Source organism: Brassica rapa, chromosome A03 (assembly GCF_000309985.2).
Source record: "Brassica rapa cultivar Chiifu-401-42 chromosome A03, CAAS_Brap_v3.01, whole genome shotgun sequence".
In the NCBI taxonomy this organism is placed as follows: Eukaryota; Viridiplantae; Streptophyta; class Magnoliopsida; order Brassicales; family Brassicaceae; genus Brassica; species Brassica rapa.
Genome location: NC_024797.2, coordinates 20492722 through 20515113, shown reverse-complemented (window position 1 = coordinate 20515113; position 22392 = coordinate 20492722). Strand labels below are relative to the sequence as shown.

At 33.5% G+C, this 22392-nt stretch overlaps 2 protein-coding genes across 2 annotated transcripts; one reads left to right on the top strand and one right to left on the bottom strand.

Moving 5' to 3' along the window:
• The first annotated feature begins 5575 nt into the window (after positions 1 to 5575).
• LOC103860025 (beta-amylase 1, chloroplastic) lies at positions 5576 to 8377 on the top strand. The gene is made up of 4 exons (XM_009137636.3): positions 5576 to 6546; positions 6827 to 7037; positions 7151 to 7261; positions 7338 to 8377. Exons 1-4 carry the CDS (start codon positions 5987 to 5989, stop codon positions 8148 to 8150), a joined length of 1695 nt encoding a protein of 564 aa, XP_009135884.1. The 5' UTR covers positions 5576 to 5986; the 3' UTR covers positions 8151 to 8377.
• An 8728-nt stretch (positions 8378 to 17105) lies between these two features.
• On the bottom strand, positions 17106 to 22145 carry LOC103860024 (protein BLISTER). The gene is made up of 13 exons (XM_009137635.3): positions 21835 to 22145; positions 21262 to 21676; positions 20618 to 21165; positions 20186 to 20305; positions 19648 to 19713; positions 19235 to 19345; positions 18978 to 19054; positions 18817 to 18884; positions 18631 to 18744; positions 18234 to 18418; positions 18018 to 18086; positions 17643 to 17801; positions 17106 to 17566 (listed from the first exon to the last, which is right to left on the bottom strand). The coding sequence occupies exons 1-13, from the start codon at positions 21901 to 21903 to the stop codon at positions 17486 to 17488; spliced, it is 2082 nt and encodes a 693-aa protein (XP_009135883.1). The 5' UTR covers positions 21904 to 22145; the 3' UTR covers positions 17106 to 17485.
• Positions 22146 to 22392: the final 247 nt, after the last annotated feature.

The following is a 22392-nucleotide window of genomic DNA, read 5'->3' as shown; positions in this document are numbered from 1 at the left end:
TATGTCTTGGTAAAATATGTGGATCCGAAAACCCGAACTTGATTTGAAAGTAATACTAGACACAAACTAAATGATTAAGTACTCAAATAGATCTAAAAAGTTTAATATCGGATAACGAGACCAGAATCCGATCAAAACTGAATATTTTGATACCGAAATAATCTAAAACATAGTTTTATACTTAAATATATTAGTTATTTTAAATTTTATATCTATAAGATATTCATTAATATGAAAATATCTAAAATAACAAAATATGTTCAAAATACTGAAAATATTTATGGTCTCCATCTAAATATTTAAATTGAACCTTTTTATGTAATTTAAGTATTTAGTCATAAATTATTCAAATTTTTATGTTTTATATTATTTTTATTTTTGGATTCTAAGGATTACGTATATTTAAATTTTTGTTAAAAAATTACATAATTAAAGTAGGTATCCGAACTCGAATCCGAACCGAACTTGCAATGATTAGAACCAAATTCAATCTAAATTCAAACCAAAATTTGTAAATATTACAATCATATTTAAATTTCTAACTTTAAAAATTAAAATCCGAGTAGATTAGTTGAATCCAAACGGATATCTGAATGCTCGTACTTTGAAAAAGCTATACGACAAACTTTTAATTACAGCGTAAAATAAATAATCTAATCAATTATTTTACATGTGCAAGTTATTACCCGAAGTAGTTATTATTATTGAGAAAGGGTTTGCTATTAAATTAGAGGCACCATTATTAATAAGTTTCTCCAGTGGTTCATGTATTAAATAGGACTCCGAGGAAGGTTATTCAAGGCAAAACACCTTGTGAATGTTTTTTTTTTCCACCTTATGAATGTTTGTATGAAAGCGGCCTTCGTATGGATGCTTGTAGACTCTAGAACCGTATGGATTACTTAACAAGATAATTATAATATGATAAAAAATAAAAGATAATTTATTATTTATAAATTATAATAATTAATATGTAGTTGTACAAATAAAATAAATAATATATTATTATTTGTAAATTATGATTTTAAGCTATTATATTAATACATTTAGTATATTGTTATAATTGGTAAACATCAATACTGATTATCTAATAATTTAGGCGTTCGATTAATCATTCTAAGTGATAGTGTTATTTCCAAATGTATTTATTACAAACCAAATCATGACCACTTTTTATATCTTGCTTATGAACGTAATAATCATGGTTTACAAATCCGCTTATTAAAAATTATATAAAAAACAAACTCATAATTTTACCTTACTAATATATATATATGTATATTTGGAAAAAAAAATTTTGGACAAAACCTTACTAATATATATTAGTATATATCAGTTTCATAGTCAATTAATTTGTAATCAAATATCATAACGTTGTATCATTGTCACTATCACATACCAACTGCCCGCGTACAACATGATTTGAAACTTAATTGAAAATATATATATATATATATCCTTTGAAATTTCCTTTTTACTGTCCGATAAAAAAAACAACGGTGAAGGTTATATATGTATTTCTGAAAACAAGTTGTGAATATTTTAAATCAAATTTTAAAAAAATATCAAATTCAACTGTCGCATAGGTTCTAGATATGAAATAAAAAAATCATCAGAATGTAATTTTCAACAATTTCTTATGTACTTCTTCTCCACATAAACGCTGCAGACTTATTCTTTCTTCTTTTGTGAAATAACTAGTTTACTGCGGCTGCGCCACTTGCACCATCATCTTTTGGATCATCTTTTCTTGCAAATCTCTCTTTCGCATATTTTCCCCTTAGTTTAGCTGCTCCTTTGATTTTTGGGGCAGTCCTGCAACGAGTGCAAAAGGTAGATATAAAGCAAAAAACTTTTATAAAATCGTAGTCGTATGATAATGAAAGCACGTACTTCTTGCGTATGGGTCTCTTAAGGTCTAGCCTGATAGCAGCAAGTCTTCTGTTCTGCCTCTGAATCTCAGCTCGTGTTAGTTGTCCTCCTCCCACGTTTTGCTCCTCTTGCCCTTGATGAACCTAACGGTAAAAAACAGTTATAGGAGGCAAATGATCAAAACATGAATATTATAAATGTAAATTTGGAAGGGGGTTTTACCACGGGTCGTTCAACAATTTCCTGAACTGAGTGCATCTGTCTCAAGCAATTTATGCCACACAACCCGCAGACATAGCGGCTCTCAGTAGCGCAATATACGGTGGCCACGTGAGAATTCACCGGGCATTGTTCACACTAGTATTGGGCCATTTTAATCCTATTAACAATTGGATCATAGTTAGATTTATGATGCGACTCGTAATTAAGCACCAAATCAATAACAGGCTTACAATACCCTAAAGAAAAACTAAGGCCTAGATTCTTGGCAGAAGCAACGGATAACATCAGTGTGGTGTGTGTGTGTCTTGGCAAAAGAATCTGATAAAGAAAACACGAAAACCTAACCCTGACAAATGAGTAAGACTACTTACCTTTACGCTGGAGGAAGAATAAAACGGAGACGTTACGTTCCTCAAGAAAAGCTGAGAAAGATATGGAGAGGGGAAGGTGAGAAGAGAGACATGAATTACACAAGTCAGAACAGATTCACGGCGGAAGAGCCTCGAAGATCTACCTTACGGACGGTGATTAAAGAAGAGAGACGTGAGGTGGAGTACTGGCGAACAAGATTCACGCGATGCTCGTGCGATGGAAAAACCGACCGTGAGAAAATCTGATAAACAAGACGACGATGGTGAAGAAAGAAGACGAGTCGCTCACGAAGATGACGGCGTGAGTATGAGAGTACAGAACTTAGTGGAGGACGAGTTAGTTACCTCTCCGGAAGTGACGGTGGGGAAGAAAGAAGAGAGAAACTGCGGTGATGCAGAGAGAATTGAAGACGGAGTCGCCGAGACGAGCTGTCGAGCTGAGTATGAGATCGAAATAGAACCAAAGTGGAGCACGAGTTAGTTAGTTGCACAGAGGGTTCGTTAAGTTTCTTAAAAACCTTGGAGCCTGACCGTTGTTTTTTTTTTTTTTTCTTCACATAATATATACCTTACCAACTTCCCTTTCTTTTAATTAATAGTGTTTTTGGATGATTCATGACTTCAACCTAGCTTTACTAGGCAAACAAGCAAATAATTATGGCGCTTGGTACATAACTCAAAATCTCTAGTAGCTAGAGTTCTAAGAAAAAAGTATTTCAGATATAGTAGGCTAAATGATGCAGACATGCCCTTATATAGATGGACGAATATAGTAGCAACGAAACCATTAATGATGTTGGGGAGTAGAAAAAAAGTACATTTCGAAATTAGAGCTTGGGAAGATTGTTGGATACCAACGATACCAGTAAGATCAGCTAGACCAATAGCACTAGTGGTTTATCCGATGATGTTAGTTCATGATCTTATGACAGATGCATGATCCAAAAACATGGAACTCTGACTTTGCTTGAAAACTATGTCGACCCATAAGATATCCCTATGTTATAATGTTTGACCATAAGTCAAAGATATCAACGAGACAAATATTGCTGGAACTATACTAAGAATATAATGTACACTGTTAAGTCAGGGTACTGAGTTGCAAGGAACACTCTCAATAGAGATATGGTTGACACCTAGATGGAGCCGAGCATTACAAAACTCCAAACATTTGCTTGGAAGATACAAGCTCCACCAAAACTAAAACATTTTATCCGGCAAACAATCTTTGGACAATTAGCAGTAACAAGCAACCTAACACATCGTCATATGCGATGCGACAACTACTGCCCTAGATGCGGATCAGATAATGAAACTATAAACCATGCCATCTTTTAATGTCCCCCAACATTACAGACATGGGCACATGCAGCAACCCCAACTCCACCATTGTTGTTCCCTAGAGCAAGCCACTATGCTAACATAGACTATCTTTTCTGGAGGAAGAATGATATATAAGACCTTGAGCTGGATAAAGACCCATATCTTGGATTATGTGGTACATTTGGAAAACAAGAAATGATAAATTATATAGAGAAATAGACATGGACCCTTTGGAAACTGTCCGACATGCTGACATGCTGAATCAGAATGCCATGCTTGGTTCGAAGCAAACATCAAACAAGAATACGAAGTTACACAAAACCATAAACAGAGAAAAAAATTCTGAAAGATGCATGATAAATGGATCATAGACACATGACGAATTCTTCAGTGGTTATGGATGGACATAGAAAACCTCAGAAGGAATAACTCAGCTTTTCGGAGCACAAAACCAGCGACGAGGAATCTCACCACTTCACATGGAGCTTGAGGCCCTATCATGGGCAATGGAGTACATGCTTCAGCTATCGACGTGTCAGGATTTTAGGATTTTGGCACCGATTATAAAGATCTTATCTCGATGATTCAAGACCTATGAGCATGGCCCAACTTCTCAATTGAATTAAATGAGATGCAGAAGCTGAAGAACATATTTTTAGATTTCTCGATTGTTTTTATTCTTCGATCTGAAAATGTATGGTCTGATTCATTAGCTAAGATAACAAGATGCTTTCATCTGGATATGTATTACATTAGTTGTTCTATTTCGGTTTAGTTTCCCATACCACCTCAAACTTGAGTAATAGATTAGCGTTTGATGTCAAAAAAATTAATAGTGTTTAGTATTTTTTTTCTTTGGTTGCTAAATTAGGGTTCTGATATTTTTTTCTTCTTTCTAATTTTTTTTTTTACTAGAGCTTCTTCTACTCAACTTTCTGATTTCAAACATTGTTTTATACGTGAACAGATACTACGTGAAAAGATATGATTATTTAATCTTAATTATACCTCGTCAACAGATAAGATTCCATAAAAAAATTGTAACAAAATCTGTCCCACTAGGGACGTCCCGAAAAGAAAAACCTATACCCTAAAAACAAATGAAATAAAACCATACATAGATTCTGAATCATAATATGCTATATTCTATCGATTACATACCGGATTGAAGTTAGTTTAAAAATACTTGAAACAAATACATGGAGACCTACAATATTATTAATAAGTCTTCTTGATTGTTCACTAACAACATTTACATTTGGAGATAACAATCCACCAAAAAAGTGATTAGATGTTAAATTTGTTTAACGAAATTAAACAATAAGATACCAAAAATTAAGAGTTTAATAATTACAAGACACGATTCAATTAACAAATTTTATTAGAAATGTCAATTAACAAGAGTCTTTCATCCATATTTTTTCCTACCTACCAAAATCGATTGGAACTAAAATTGCTAATATTGTGTAAGGTAATATATTATGTTTTCTATGTTTCTAAAATTGCTTATAACCATTAAATACATATATAATGTAAAGATAATATTTTTGTTGTTAACTTTTACACAACTTTTTTTGAATGTCACTGGATGGTTCTATCAATTTAACCAGAACATAATAGGAAACATTTTTTTTGGGATAATCAACATTGTTGCGCATAAGACAGAGTTTAACAATTGGGTTCTACATGTGAGAGGAAGATGGATATATAAGTCTTTGAACGGTTTGTCCAAAAAAAAAGTATTTCAACGGTTAAAGAGGAATTAGTGGTTAGGTTTAGGTTAATATATAAGGGATTGAATTAAACCAGATTTGGTTAAAAAGAAATAACTATAGTCGAAGAAAAACCAAGCCGGTTTAGCTAAATTAACCGGTAGTTACAGTTATACAGGTGTGGCGCCAACTCAGCTACTACTACATCCGTCCTCGAGATCTAATTAAAAGAGTGGTCTTTATCCAACATCGTCGTCACGTACGTGTTGCTACATCAGCAACGATTATTATTATAATCATTTCTAATGCTTTCCCCTATAAATACACTTCCTTTCTCTCCCTCTCCAGATCTCCTCCTCCTCCTCCGTTACACAGTTTCTAATTTCAAAAACAAAAACAGAAAATCCAATTTGTTATATTATATTCAAATTACAATCGATTCTCAAATTCGTTTTTATTTTCTCGGGAAATTTACATATAGAGAAAATGGCGCTTCGGTTACCGCATCAGCTCGGAGCTCTCGCCGGAGCTCCGATCAAGTCCCGTGAAATAACCACCGCGTCGCCGGTAAATTCATCTCTATCGGTTTCACCACCGTTGGCGAGGATGCATAAAGCGATGGACCTGAATCACAAGCCTCGCCGAATGAATCCGGTTTTGGCGACGGCGCAAGCGGATCTGTCGGTGGCGTGTAAAGCATTCGCGGTGGAGACGACGGAGGAGCGAAGAACGCACAAAGAAGGAAGGGTCGGCGGCGGAGGAGGGGGAGTTCCGGTTTTCGTGATGATGCCGCTGGATAGCGTGACGATGGGGAACGCGGTGAATCGGAGGAAGGCGATGAGAGCGAGTCTCCAGGCGTTGAGGAGTGGAGGTGTGGAAGGGATCATGATAGATGTGTGGTGGGGTTTGGTGGAGAGGGAGGCTCCGGGGGGTTATAACTGGGGAGGGTACGATGAGGTGCTTGAGATGGCGAGGAAGGTTGGGCTCAAGGTTCAGGCTGTTATGTCTTTTCATCAGTGCGGTGGTAACGTTGGTGACTCTGTCACGTATGTACCTTCTTCTCTACATTGATCTTTGTATTGTACGTTTTTTATTACTAAAGATTGCATCTTTAAGCTTTGGTGTATGTTTATGAATGTTGAGTTTGACTAGGATGAGTCTCTATATGAAACTTGATTAAGATTTTAGAATTGAAATGAAGAGAGGCTTGGAAAATAGCAGATTTTGATCAATTGGGTACGCCAAAGTGTTCAACTTTTCATTGACGTGCACGGGAATTGCGATTTTGGTGTGTTCTTATTGGGAACTTTTTATTGTCTTCTCCAGTATTCCTCTGCCTCAGTGGGTTGTTGAAGAGGTTGACAATGATCCAGACCTTGGATACACTGATCAGTGGGGAAGAAGGAACCATGAGTATATATCTCTTGGTGCTGATACACTCCCACTTCTCAAAGGTCGAACACCCGTGCAATGCTACTCTGATTTCATGCGTGCTTTCAGAGATAACTTCAGGCATCTTCTTGGAGACACCATTGTGGTAACTGCACCTTCTTTTTTACCCATTTCGTGTCTCATATCAGAAACATGCCTCTTTGACTTCCTTTGTTTCTCTACTAAATGATTTGAGTTTTTATTGAATTCGTTTTACAGGAAATTCAAGTGGGAATGGGGCCAGCAGGAGAGCTGCGTTACCCTTCGTATCCCGAGCAGGACGGGACATGGAAGTTCCCAGGGATTGGAGCCTTCCAATGCTATGACAAGGTAATCTCCGCAACAGCCTCTGATTCATTTTACAAATAATGTAAATACTGAACTGTTTTTACTTGTTATCTTGCAGTACTCATTAAGCAGCTTGAAAGCAGCGGCTGAGGCTTATGGGAAGCCAGAGTGGGGCAGTACTGGCCCAACCGATGCTGGTCACTACAATAACTGGCCAGAAGACACTCACTTCTTCAAAAAAGAAGACGGTGGTTGGAACACAGAGTACGGAGAGTTCTTCCTCACATGGTACTCCCAGATGTTGCTAGATCACGGCGAGAGGATCCTTTCCTCAGCCAAATCGATATTCGAAAGCACTAGTGTCAAAATATCAGCCAAAGTCGCTGGAATCCACTGGCACTACGGGACACGCTCACACGCTCCTGAGCTCACAGCAGGATACTACAACACAAGGTTCAGAGACGGATACCTCCCCATCGCCCAGATGTTAGCCAGACACAAGGCTGTATTCAACTTTACCTGTATCGAGATGAGAGACCACGAGCAGCCTCAAGACGCGCTTTGTGCACCAGAGCAGCTAGTGAACCAGGTGGCTTTAGCTACTCTAGCCTCGGAAGTTCCTCTAGCTGGTGAAAACGCGTTGCCTAGGTACGATGACTACGCCCACGAGCAGATCCTCAAGGCGTCAGCGCTGATCTTTGATCGGAACAACGAGGGAGAAAGCAGAGAGATGTGCGCGTTTACTTACCTGAGGATGAATCCGGAGCTGTTTAGGGCGGAGAACTGGGGGAGATTCGTGGGGTTTGTGAAGAGAATGGGTGAAGGGAGAGACTCTCATAGGTGTTGGGAAGAAGTGGAGCGTGAGGCTGAGCATTTTGTGCATGTTACTCAGCCGCTGGTTCAAGAAGCTGCAGTGGCTCTCACTCACTAAAGGTAGAGAGATTGTGGCATGGTTCGATGGTATATGTGTTTGTATGCTATATAATGCAATGATTATTATGTTGATGCTGAAAAGATGTTAGGCTGATGTTGTGTATGTATCGGCAGTGCCATAGCTCTGTTTTTTTGGGGTCAGGTTTGTGGCAGTGTACTCCTAATATATGCTAAAATATGTATATATTTTCTTCTTTTTGTTCTAGTATAATGTTCTGAAGAAGATTTGAAGGTTTCCTTGAATAATGCGAAATATTAATGACTAAATAAAATGTTTGTAAAATTGTCAAGTGAAACAATAAAACTGTTTAGTGATACAAAATGAAGAAACTGAGACTGTGAAATAGCTACTGGTATTCCGGCGTGTAGTCGTATATTTTGTTATTTAATAAGTCGAAAAAGATTTGTTTGATCCATTTGATAGAGGTAAGTGGTAATAGTATAGAAATGATACATTTGATCCATTTTAATATGTGAGTATGACAGATTTTAGAACTATGGAAAACAATTAGTTTCCAAAATTATTGGCAAAAGCCAAAAAGTACATCAATGAAACCGGGAATTAACACATAAGTAACCTCATATTAAAGCGAAGTGATCTGGATATCATAGATTGCTTTCCTTACATATGAGATAACTTATATTTCTACAAAGTCATTGATCAATGCATGGAAAATGGAAATTCTGGCGGCAAAGGAAATAGCATATGTTGTTTCCATAGTTGTAATTCCCGAAGCATATAGTGCACATATCACTTTCTTTTCCCACAGTTGGAGGCCTATTAGTTCCTTCAAGATTGGTGATGATAAGGTCGACATCTAGTCTTGCAGTTGCGTATGGATTGTTGTCCGTGATGGTAACCGTTATTTGAAGATCATAATTCATGTTGGTTGGGAATACATTCCTCGCGTATTGGACAGTGTGATAAATAAGCAATGCGGAGTCAAGGTGTTTAATGGCATGGTATGATAACATGAATTACATGCCCTTAGTTGTTGAATTAGTTATATTACCTTGATGGTCGGTGATACATGGGAGCTGGAAATCAATGATAGATTGTTGTGTAGTGGGTCTATGGATGAAGATCTGGATTGTTTGCCGCGGAATTGTGTTTGAATGTCTTGTTTGGTGTGAAAAATGATAAGAGAGTAGTGGTTCGTTATTCATTTTTGTGCTTGTGTGAGTATTATTCATCGACCGCACCCTGAGCCATATTCTTCACTGACTCTCCAGTCTGTCTCCAAAAATATTTTAAACATTAGTCTAGATTAACACAAGTTTGTAGTCTTGCTAAAATTCATATTATGAGAACAAATTCTAATGGTTAACTGATATTACTTGTTGGATGAAACCAGAGGCTTGTTGTTGGCCATGTTGGGTGGATTCTTTGGTGGACTGAGCAGCGTTAGCAGTCTTGTCACGAGCGCTGTGTGCAGTTTCCTTGGCAGATTCAGTCCATTGCTCGGCCTTCTCCTGCATATTACCAATATATAAATTATTACATAACCAAATTTATAATTTATTTTTGATAGCCTATTTAAACAAGAAATGGGATGAAAGAAGAGACGTTAGCTTGACCCTTGGTCTGTCCAGCTTGTTGCAAATTAGACATGATTCTAACAACTCTATCTTATATGAAGTGTTGTTTTTGTTTTCCTGGATAATAAATGAGCTTCAATTGATCAACTGATTGTTTATTGTTGTGATGAGTAGTGTATCTGTATTGTTTTTTCATAATCAGGACTATGTTCTAATCGAAAAAAAATCAGGATTATGGATTTTGCGGTGACTAAAGAAAGGAGTAAACTCCGGTTGAGAGATGTGTGGGTGGCCGTCTATGTTTTTCTGACTTTTTATTAAAAAAATTTTACTTTGTAAAGACAAGTAAAAAACAGTAAAATTGCACTATAACAAGTTTTATCTCAAAATAGCACACAACAATGTATATAAATTTCTGAATAACTCTCATTAAAGAATATACTGATTAAATATATTAAAATTTTGAAAATAATGTACATGGACATACAAAAAGAATGTGATTACTGAAGTTTGTGACGGATAAAAACGTATATTGATATCAACATGTTAAAAATACACATAAATACTGGAGCTTGTTAAAGTTCTAAATTTATGCAGATATCTTAAATTTTTCATGAAAAGGTATAAGATAATATTTATTTATTAAATCTTATTTTGTTCCGAATGTTAAAGAAGCTCATGCATTTTGATTAGGCCAAACTTGTGTAAATAAATGCATATTTGTTAACATAATACAAAGTACATCTAATATAAAGTCTCACATTCAAAGTTAAAAGATTCTACATAATATGTAAAAGAAATAACTCATTTCACTTATCGGTCAATTAATTTTAAGTTGAAAGTTCATATAAGTTAACATGATATCATCACATGGTCCATATAATTCAATTCATCTACAATTGATCTGACCCAGAAATTAATCCATAATTTCCCAAGAATAATAGTCAAAGAGTCATCATCTTGAAAATGCATATTAGGAATAAAGTCTCTGATCATAATAGTCGGAAGATCTATTAAGTAGTATAAAGAGATGAGTCAATCTAATTCTCGTTAATTAGTTTGTGAAAGGGTGGGTCGCTCAACAATTAAAAGAGTTGTGTGAAAATATGCGTTGTTGAGAAATTAAAAGAAGTGTGTGAAAAGGGGCATTTGTTCAGAAATTAAAAAAGAAGAGACATACAAAATTAAAAGAGACATTTAAAAACTAAAAAAAGACATGTAAATAGGTGCTTTGCTCAAAAACAGAAAAAAAATGTGTGAAAGAGTGTTAAAGAGACATGTAAAAAGGTACGAGAAAAACATTTGCTCAAATAGTTTGATGATGTAAGATCTTATAAAAAAAACCATGTCCGTAGATTACAAAACTATGATAAAAGATAATAACATCAACACAAGAAAAACATATTTGTTATTTTTTATATATATATATTAAAAATTGAATGTATGTAAATAATAAACTAGACGATAAATATATTTTAAATTTGGATTTAAGTTTTAGTATAATTTAGGATTAGTATTTAGGGGTAGGTCTAGTTAGGATTTAGGTTTTAAGATCATTTTGATTTTTAATTGTTTATTGGATGTTATTGTGATATTTCCCCTTTTGTCCTAGTTTGTGATATAAAAGAAAATGTCTTAGAGTTATATTTATGGGATTTGCCCTTAATATTATGAACTCGACTTATCTATGCAAACTTTAGGTTAATTTGTTCTCCCAAAAATAAAACAGCATCCTTGTTTTCAACCAATCCTTCTACAGCGATGAACAACAAGAATTTTGGTGGGAAATTAACTTTACTTTTCCTCAATAAAAACATAAATTCTAATTACTAAAATTCGTTCAAAACATCAGATGAATATAAAACTAAGTAATACAATGATTGTTAATATATTATTATGTATACACAAAATATATCTTTAATATTAAAAATATTACACTGTAAAATGATTGATTTGAATATTTGATCCTTCGCCGCTGAAAAATCATGTATGATTAGGGGTGTTCAATCCGGATATCGGTTCGGTTTCGGTTCGGTTTTTTTCGGTTTTCGGTATTTCGGTTAGTAAAATATAACTACCATTCTAAATCCATATTTACTTCGGTTCGGTTCGGTTTATATACCACCAGTTTTCGGTTTATTCGGTTTTATACCAAAAAACATAATTATTTTATTTGAGATCATATTATATGAATTTTAGAGTCATATTGTCAATACAGTCATTTATTAAAAATATATTACATGTTCAAATAAATGAACAAAAAAGTAAAAATACCTCTACCATCAAATAAAATAATCAAATCTATAACTAAAATCAAAGCTTGAAATTTTGAAAATAAAAATATGAAACAAAATAGAAACATGAAAGAAAAGTTTTTCCACTCTTCCATATTTAGTGTTCATTAAAGTTATACTTTTTCAATTGAAAATTTTCCATTAATTATTGTCCATCAAATTTATAATCTTCATATTAATTTATTGAAGACTAAAATAAATCAAAAAGATCAAAAAAAGACTTAGAAAATAAGATGCATGAATTGCGATGTATTGTTATTTAGTTATAGTTCAAACGTTTTACAAATTAATGTTTTTTATTACTATAAAATTATGGTAATAGTTATTAATACAAATTTAACTTATGTAACAAATAGATTTTCATGTATTGTTATAAAATAGATACATATTTACATGTTTCTACTTTTAATCGGTTTTGTTCGGTTTATTCGGTTTAATCGGTTATATACCAAACCATATCCAAATCCTACGGTTTTTATAGAATTATATCCATTCGGTTTATATGGTATATACCAAAACCAAACCATATTGTCTATTTCGGTTCGGTTCGGTTCGGTACGGTTCGGTTTTACCATATTGAACAGCCCTATGTATGATGCAACCATGATTATATTTTTTATTAGTATTTTCAGATTCTTATGAATCCATGTGTATCAAAAAATAATACAAATATATGTTTCTTATTTCTTATTCATCAACAAATCTTTAAAAGGTAAATGTGTAGAATGGTTAATCTGACTCTTTCCATTTGGGTAATTTATGCTTCAACATTTATCTGATCCTCATTTTTCTTATTTGGATTTTTTAACATCAAATCAAACGAAGAAACCACAACATTCATAAGCGTAAACCAAAATGAATTACTCATTTTAGGTTTTGGTATATAAGAACAATTAAAAGAAAAATAAGTTTAAAACAGAAAAGAAATTATAAAATGATTGTTTTATAAATAAAAGATGGCAATTATATATGTTTATAGTTCTAATTGTTTGATTGTCACATTATTTAACAAAATTGGTGAAAGAGATATCTATTCATTGTGAAAATTTATGTCTTTCCAAAAAGTAGTGATTTATTTAAAAACAATTATTGTTGAATAATACATTTGTAACCTATCATAATTCTAAGCTTCACATTTAAATGTATATAACTAAATTATTTAGTATGTGATTTAAAATCATATAATCCAATCAAAATAATGATATTTTCTGAGTTTTTTTACAAATGGGGGTCTAAACATGTTTTGGAATTTTTTATTAGTTCAAATAAAATAATGCTATCAAAAATAAACAATATATACAATCACAATAAAATTTATTTTGCTCATATTATTTCTAATATTGGTTTATTACATTCATCTGTCACAGATTTTAACATATGGTACATCAATACAAAACAAACATTTTAACAAAATAAGCATTTTAACAATATAAGCATTTCAACAAAATAAACATTTTAACAAAATAAAAGTTTTAGCAGAAAATAAAAGTTTTAGCAGAAAATAAACATTTTCACAAAATAAACATTTTAACAAAATAAACATTTTAACAAAATAAACATTTTAACAAAATAAACATTTTAACAAAATAAACATTTTAACAAAAATAAACATTTTAGAGTTGTTTTAACTATTAATAACATTATTACATATTTATCAATCTTGATTGTAAGCACAATTAATAACATGATGGAAATACAAACATATACTACTTCTTCAATAATAACTAACCGAGTTTCAAAATTTAAATGAAGTAAAAAAATAATCGAGGCATCTTAAAAGTTCTTCGTATACTACACAATCTTGATTATAAGCATCAGAATTTTCACAGTTTTTATTCACTCGCATTTGTCAAAGATGTCTTTGTATAAACTGTATTATCTCATTCTGAGATGATATATATCTAACACTTTGCATTTTGTAAGTTCAAGTAAACATTTACAATTCCATATCTCCAAAATTAATGTGTGACTTATATTAATTTACTATATCCAGTAAGATTTATACCTAATATATACATGGATTTTGCATGCATATAACTTGCTGCGTGTTTTAATCTAGCATATTTTTTTATTTCTCTTTTAAAACTCATTCATGCGATAAAAAGAACCTAAACATTATTACTATGAACACAATCTTTCAAAAAAATTGATATGTTTAGAAAGAGTATATTCTCATTGTATAGATGCTTGAATGCATTGCTTATGTATAGTTTTTCAAATAAAGATTACTTTGTTGGTAGATAATATCACCATAAAATCTTTAGTATCCCGAAACTCTATAGAAAAGTGCAGTGCTACAGTACGTATGAGGTTCGTCTACCAGGCGTGGTCACCATATTCATTTAGTAGTACTATAGTAGGATCTCAGAACTGTTTATTTTAAGACTCCTATGGATGTAGAGAAAGGATTGTCTTAGTTACCGACCCAAACCAAAGTTTTTGGGAATCCTTAAACCAGATTCTAAGATACCAAACAGTTTGTCTAAGATGATGTTATGATTCCTAGAAAATATTGATTTGAACATTGAGCCAACTGTTTGAAAGTAATTTACACCTTGGATCAAACCAAAAGAAAATTCAGTCAAGATATTTGATATTCAAAGACTAAAATCTTATATACATATATATATGTGTGTGTGTGTGTGTACATATGTGTTTTTATTATATATGTAATTAACTGGATCATGATATGATTTTAATTATGATGGATCTAGAAGTTTGCTATCTGGTAAATAATTTAATTTTAAAACACAACTAGGAATTACACATTTAAATTAATATATAATGTAAGTTCAAACATTTGAAGTATATATGTATATACATTTACAATTTAGAAAATAGGTCTATTTGTTAATTTTTTGATCCATCAACGCATAAATTTTTTGGTAAATGCAAAAAGATGTAAGACTCTTTACATGTCTACATATATAATTTAATTTTTAAAAAGAACTAGTAATTCCACTTTTAAATTAATATATAATGTAAGTTCAAATTTTGTAAGTATATATGTAAATACATTTACAATTTATAAAATATGTCGATTTGTTAATTTTTTGATCCATCAACGCATAGCTTTTTGGTAAATGCAAAAAATGTAAAATCTTTACATGTCTACATACCTAATTATATATATGCAATCAAGAAAGGAAAATAAATCTTTGTTTAGTTTTCTAGTCTAACTTGACTAAAATACGAAAATATCATAAGGACAATTAGTCTAACTTAACTTGAAATTAACTGTTAGAATTTCACACAATCTTTTTTTATCTGAATTTTTTGAGGATGACTTCAAACAACAAGTATTCTCTCACTTTGAGCTTTAATGATAGAGATTTATGAATTTGACAGCATTTTTTAGGTTCAAATAAACCTTTACAATTCTATATATCCATAACTAATTCAGAGCCTTCACTCTCTCCAATAAAAATATACCTGATATATATATGGATTTTGCATGGATATAATGTGCTACATATTGACAAAAAAAAAAAAAATAATAATGTGCTACATATTTGATCAAAAAAATAAAATAAAATAATGTGTTATATATTTTAATCTATCATAATCTTTATATTTGCATCGTCTAAAACAAAACTTAATTAATATTTGAAAACCTTTCAAAATCACTAATTCTAAGAATGCTAAAAATTATTACTTGAATAGATGAGAACCTGAATATTGTTACTATGGACAGAATCATTTGTCTCTGTATTTACTAATATACAGTTCCCAAAATTTTTAATTGAATAGTTGAAAACCTTTAACAAAATCTTGCACGACATCTTTTGGTAGTTTCATTTTAAATGTAGTATATTATACTTTTTAGATCAAATATAAGCATTTATAAACACTATTATGTATTTTCCAAGGATATGAACAAAAACTTATAATAGCTCAAACGTAGCTATAACGTTTTCAGTTATGATGTTTTACTCTGTAATATGCTAATATAATTAATTTTGGTTTATATATTAAAAGATGTATTTATAAATGAGTCTTAGAATTATTCAATTAGTTTCTTTTTGTCTTAAAAATTATTCAATTAATTCGGTAACGAGTCTTACAAATATAAAAAGTAATTTGTATTGGTAGTTTTAAATCCATCATTTCATAATTAATGTTTATTAATCTCCATTTGTATGAAGAGATGGATGAAAATATGTTTTTTATGACCAATGTAATTTTCAGTTATAATTTGGTCATAACAAGTACTCCCTATGTTTTTGAACAAGTGTCGCTTTAGCATTTTTTTCTTTGTTACATAACAAGTGTCATTCTACAATTTCAATGCAATTTATAATTAATTTCAGTCAAATATTAATTGCAAAATGCATTGATCTTATTAATAAATTTGTTTATCTCAAATACTATTGGTTAACTAATTGTAATTAATGAAAACATAAATAAATTTCAATCATTTTCTTAATATGTGTAAAAATGTGTAAGTGATATTCTTTATGAACAGGATGGAGTATTGCTTACGAGCATGTTTCTGTCTTTCTTTGAGAAATGTCTCCATCTTTTTTAAGTTTCTTCTTACAATTATCGCATGATTACGTAGGTCTAACCTTTATTGAACAAATTTCAATTATTTTGCATGACCTACAAATTTCAATCTTTTACTATTAAAAGATAATATTACAAGTAGTTTTTGTTGCGTTTAGAATGCCTAAAACATATGAGTTGGTGCATGCATGTTCTCAATTGTTTGTTTGATTGATATGAGTTACTGTTTGATTGATAAATGATTCATGGAGAAGGTACATCAATTTTATTTTGCTTTGAGTGTGCATATTGTTTGTGGTGTTTTGCTTTGATGGATGATTGTCTTTCTTTCTAGCTGGACTTTTCACTTGTAAACAAACCAGCTCTCTCAATCACAGAGATGGCTCGGAAAACGGATGACGTCTACAACAACTCTCACTCTCATCCGTCTAACATACTTGTTTACAAGTGTCAAACCGAAAATAACCAGAAAGCATTGAACCAACACAATTCTCAAACCGACTCAATTGCATTGATCTAAATTTTTGCATTTCCCTAGAGTATTAGACTAGAAATCTAGAATGTATATCAACATGTCTACTCTTTATAGAATCAAAGCACAGTAAAGGATGAAATTAGACAAACAATTAATCTTGTTTTATACTATTTGCTTAACCGAATCTTGAATCTAAATTGGAAACAGTGCAATCCAAAACCAAACCGAATTTTTTTTGTAATTAGCATATTGGCTGGAACACCTTTAACCTTGGACTATAAAAACAGTTACAAAATTCAAGTCAAACAAAAACGCACTCATATAAACGTGTCTCTGTCTCACTATACCATTTCTGCTGTCTTCTTGATTTTACTCAAATCCAATGAAACCCAAAATTTTGGATCAAATATCCAAAAAGTCTTCCAAAACAAAACGGAGAAGGAAGCAATAGCGAGCGGTATATGGCTATGCCGGGATGTACAGAATGGAAAAAAGGGTCAAGGCTGAGCAAGTAGTGCATTAGAGGAGCTTGCTCGTCCTTCTTTTCGATGGCCCTCCTGGGAACATCTTCATGATCCATCCTAGAACCCTTTCCACCACCTAAAGAGAGAAAGTGATTAATGTGTGTGTACCTCATCTTTTCCAGAGAAGAAAGAGAGTGTGTGTGTGTGTGTACCTCATCGCCTTCATCTGCAATCGGTGGTCTCTCTTGATCTACATGAGAATCTGGCTGGTTTGGACGTGAAACATTGTCTATCGCCATATTCTGTGCTGTTAGTAGCTCTAACCTCTGCGTCTGCACTTCAAGTTTTCTGGATAACTCTTTATTCAACTCCTATGGTTACCAAACATGAGAAAAATATAAAGGCCTTAGGAAACACAATGTACCTAATAAACACACAAACATTAAACGAACATATATAAATGGCGTGGGATTTTGAGCCTATGAGGACGAAACTATATATAAAGCACAGTCAGGCATGTTGTTACAAGTTGCCTAATATAAAGAAGACACGCTCTAGTTCATGCTTTTCAGTTGATGTTAATGTACCTTCACATGCGCACTTCGAGATAACTCAGATGACAATGCTTGCACCAGTTCCTCTTTTTCAATTGCCAACTGCAGCCAAAGATGCAAAATAACTCTCATGTTGTCATCCACATTGAGAAATGGCAGCATCGTAACACTTGAAGAGTATTGATTCTCACAGCTAAAGAACAAAAAAAAATCTGAGATAACTTCACATAAATAATCCATGAATACTACCTCAGCAATCAGCGTATTAATGTTATCAATCACTCTCATCTGATCAGCTGGGACACTCAATGAAAATCCTTCAAGAGTTAATTGTCCAGTTTCAGGAATGATAGCTGTATTAGACGAATCACTTTCAAGCAGCGCAGTAGAATCTGTTTCCTGGTTGGAGCTCCTTGACATAGCATCTGAAATGGCTGCACCAAGAAACCATAGAGGAAAATAGGATTATAAAATATAAAACTCCATACTAGTATCCTGGTTTAGAAGACTACACAGACCATCAACTAGAATCTACATTAAACTTGAAATTGTTTTTCTAAGGACGGACAAAGATGCAGATATGTGAGTTTAGATATTTCCATAATAATGGGCATATAAATCTGTGATTTTATAGGAGGACCATTACCGAGACCTTCGGTAGAGGTTGATGCGTTTTTCCTGCTAGTGGAGCTTTTACCGAGGTCAGTGGATTTTCCACCAGAGGAAGCTTTCTGCACCATAGTCTGTAGGACCTTCTTTTCTGAAAAGGACGATGAAGAGTATAAGATTTATACAGAATTTGTAGGATCACACTACTTTGCAGTGTACTTACCTTCCTGAAGAGCTTTAATGGTAGATTGTAAGTCTTGGCGATCTTTCTCTACGCTCTGTAATTTTTTCCTATAACAGGTGATAGTTAAGACGAGAATTATATATCTCAAAAAATCCATAGGAATTACTGGTAGGTAAATAACAATACAGTAAAGAGCATACTTGTAAGATGACATTTCTGCTTGTGCATTCTCCAGTTCCCTCTCCAGCTTTAACTCACTAGATCTGAGTCTGAGAACCTATATATGTTCCACGATAAAGTCAACCGCTAAACAGATGAATATGAGCATCTGAGGGTAGAGGAAACAAACATCTTCACAGCTTAAAATTCAAAAATTAAACTAAAAATGTCATTCCACACATTTGCAATAAGTTAAAAATGTTATTTCGTTCTTAAGAACTAATGTGGTAGTTATTACCTTATCTTCCAAACTGATGACTTCAGAAGCCAGTATTTGGGAACGCTCATCAGCAGCATTACATTCGAGCTGTGCATTTGCATACTCAATTCTGAAGGATTCAAGTTCCGCCTGTAAGGAAACAGAGTTGAATTAAGTAACAGCTTTGGGAAAAATATAGACAATAGCTACAGCAGATGACTGAACACGGCATACGGATGCACACATCCAGAATCATACTCAGGAATACTCAAATTTCGAGTCTCATAAGTAAACATTGAGCATTTTGGATAACATGTAAGTGCAGCAAAATGCAAAATCATTTTTTGCTAAAATATACTGTTAGGGCATAGACAACTAGCATTTTGTATAGGTAGTTACCAGGATACTAACCAATTTTTTTGTTGAGTATAGATTGTTAATAGGATACTAACCATTTGCTCTTGGATCTGTTGCTGAAGCTTCTCCATATCCTCTTTTAGTTGGTTGACAATACTTCTCTGGATGAAACAGAAGCGAGAACAATCATTACATGAATCCTTGTCTCATATGGAGGTTTGTGACTATTACAAAGATCAGTGGACACAAGTCAACAGTAGATAAGACATCGTTCACTCTCAGTAGTAGATAAGCCTAGTAAATGCTAAATAAGTAGACATCCTGAAGAAACAATCTCAAAATTATTTGTTTAACAACCATCTCTGTCTCACTTGTGAGTGCAGTAATGATTAAATAGTTTTAAAATGGTTTAAGAGCATGGCACTTCAAAAAGAGACTCATTCACATCCGTCCAAATCATGAACTATAAGACTCTTTGCATCTCCCATAAATCCCAAACCACAAGACAGAAAATTCAGGCGAACAATGAAGCATGAGTAATGTAAATAATAAGTCAACTACTAGGAACGGTTAAGCTTGTTCTCTACGTATGCTGGACACTATGAAACTAGGATGCCATAACTCTTCAAGTACCTGCTGATTATAAGTGTCTGTCATCGAAGAATTTTCAGATGCTAGGGATGCTGCCAGAGCACGTGAAGCATCAAGATCCCTTTGCAATGAGAACTTTTCTTGTGTCAAATCCTCAATATGCTACAAGTGGAAATATGAAACCGTAGGTCAAAGGGTGTAGAAAGAGCAATAGTGAAGCAAGGATCCTGAAGTAACATAAAATTAAAATGCAAGACAATTTAAAAAGAACATAAACCACAAGTGAGAGGCATCAATCACAAATCTTTGACAAATTGCTTCATCTATCGTGTGAGCAATTCCCACTTAACTATTCTAAATGAGAAAAGCATACCCTTTCTCGCTCATTATCAAAACATAACTTTCAAACTATTTAGTAGCATATCGACAATACATATACAAAACAAAAGATGGTGCAAGAAATAAGTATATTACCTGTTCCAGAGTACTAAAATCATCATTTTGTTTTGGCATGGAGTAATCAGTAAAACCTGGCATTACTCCATTGGCAACAGGAAACAAAGGACTCCTGGATTTTTCAAATGGATAAGGAGATTCACTTGTAAATGATGGTCCATTGCTGTCTATTTTCCCATGTTGGCGTGAAGATAGTCCAAAACCATCACCGCCAGTTAGTTGGGAACCACTAGGCGTAGCCAGATCCGCCTCCTTCTCAGGGTGTTGATACAGAGTCTCTGGAGCTCTTGAAATATTAAGGGAATCAAGGAAAGATGGACGATTTCTCTTCACACTTGCTTCATTTATAGCCGAGTACAAGGGCGAAGAGCTTGCGATATTTACGCTGTAATCCGAAGATTCAGACGGTCGCGATGATGTTTCGGGAGAACTGAACAAATAACTGCTAGACAAAGTTGGCTTCTGCACAATGCTGCTGCTACCTCCTCTTACCTCACCAGTTCCCTGTTGGTTTTTATCAACTTCGTGTGTAGACCCTGCCATCCTGGTAGTAGGTTGTAGAGAGTCTACCAACAAAAAAAAAACGTAAATATCAGTTAGGTTGTTCCCTTTAAGGAACACACTACATTGCTTCACCAATCTCATAGGATAAAAAAACGTACCTTTTCTGGATGGGTTTAATTCACTACCATGCAAGAAACCGTCCATTTGTATCGAGGTTGGAAGCAGAGTGCTTCCAGAAGAAGGAGATGCGCCTTTGGGAAAACCTCCACTCGATTGCTTGTAAGGTACAACTTCAGGCGTATTGTCCACTGTAGAGGAGCCCTTGAGGTCTAAGCTACTAGAGAAACCAGCTGTCCCCACTGACTCATCCCTCTGGCTTCCATCCTTAGGGGCTACATTCGAAAACGATAAATTATATACATCTCCGGAGAATGAGGAGGACTTGGATTGGGTTTGGTCGAAGGGAAGTTGATGGGATGCAACATGTCCATCTGAAACTGCGAGAGTTTGCTGTGTAATAGTATTACTTTGTGAAGCCTTTTTGGCTGCTTTTTGCTTGCGGAACTGCTCAAGCTGAACCCACCCATAGATATAAAGACACAACACATGTGAGAAAGAAAGTCACAGCCTTTTTAAGAAAAAACATTGTAATTCTAATGATCATGTTCAGATTTAATGATCAATGACGAGAGAATCGAACAAGAGGGGGATGATAATGATGATTGATATACCTTACGGCGTCCAGCTTCGGCGACCTCCTGCCGCCGGGAACTAGGCTTAACCTGAGCTGCTGATGCCATTGACACAATAGGCCAACGACTTCAATTGAATCCCCTTGTCTTGTTAATTGCCATTCGAAATCGCCGATTACAGCAGCTTGGGAAGAATCATCATTGAGGGAATTTTTGATTTTCTTTTTTTTTAAAGGGTTTTCGATCTGAAGGAGGATTGTTGGTGGAGTTATTATGTCAAATTTTGGTTTGTTTCCTTCTACGCCAGATCTCTTCTCTCTCTCTCTGTCGTAATTACATTACATTTTTTTTTTGGGAAAATTGTTTTTTTAGAGCAAAAAAACACTAACATTGTCCTATCCTACTATATAAAAGGGACTAAATTCAAGGCTTTTGAGACTATCCACCTCAGCCAAAATATTCTCATCCAAAAAGAATTAAAAATAAATGTCATTTAGAAAATAATTAACTAACATACAACTTTTGATATTTCTAGAAATTTCAAATTTGTAACTGCTAATTTATTAATAGAATCATATATCTATATTGAATTATGTT

What these genes read in the sequence shown, in the direction of transcription:
- LOC103860025 (XM_009137636.3), top strand. Translation starts at nt 5,987, where the DNA reads ATGGCGCTTCGGTTACCGCATCAGCTCGGAGCTCTCGCCGGAGCTCCG. An exon ending in AACGTTGGTGACTCTGTCAC is followed by an intron (nt 6,547 to 6,826) that starts GTATGTACCTTC and finishes TGTCTTCTCCAG; the next exon opens with TATTCCTCTGCCTCAGTGGG. An exon ending in TTCTTGGAGACACCATTGTG is followed by an intron (nt 7,038 to 7,150) that starts GTAACTGCACCT and finishes TTCGTTTTACAG; the next exon opens with GAAATTCAAGTGGGAATGGG.
- LOC103860024 (XM_009137635.3), bottom strand. Translation starts at nt 21,903, where the DNA reads ATGGCATCAGCAGCTCAGGTTAAGCCTAGTTCCCGGCGGCAGGAGGTC. An exon ending in ATTTTAGTACTCTGGAACAG is followed by an intron (nt 20,306 to 20,617) that starts GTAATATACTTA and finishes TTCCACTTGTAG; the next exon opens with CATATTGAGGATTTGACACA. An exon ending in TCATCAGTTTGGAAGATAAG is followed by an intron (nt 19,055 to 19,234) that starts GTAATAACTACC and finishes GAACATATATAG; the next exon opens with GTTCTCAGACTCAGATCTAG.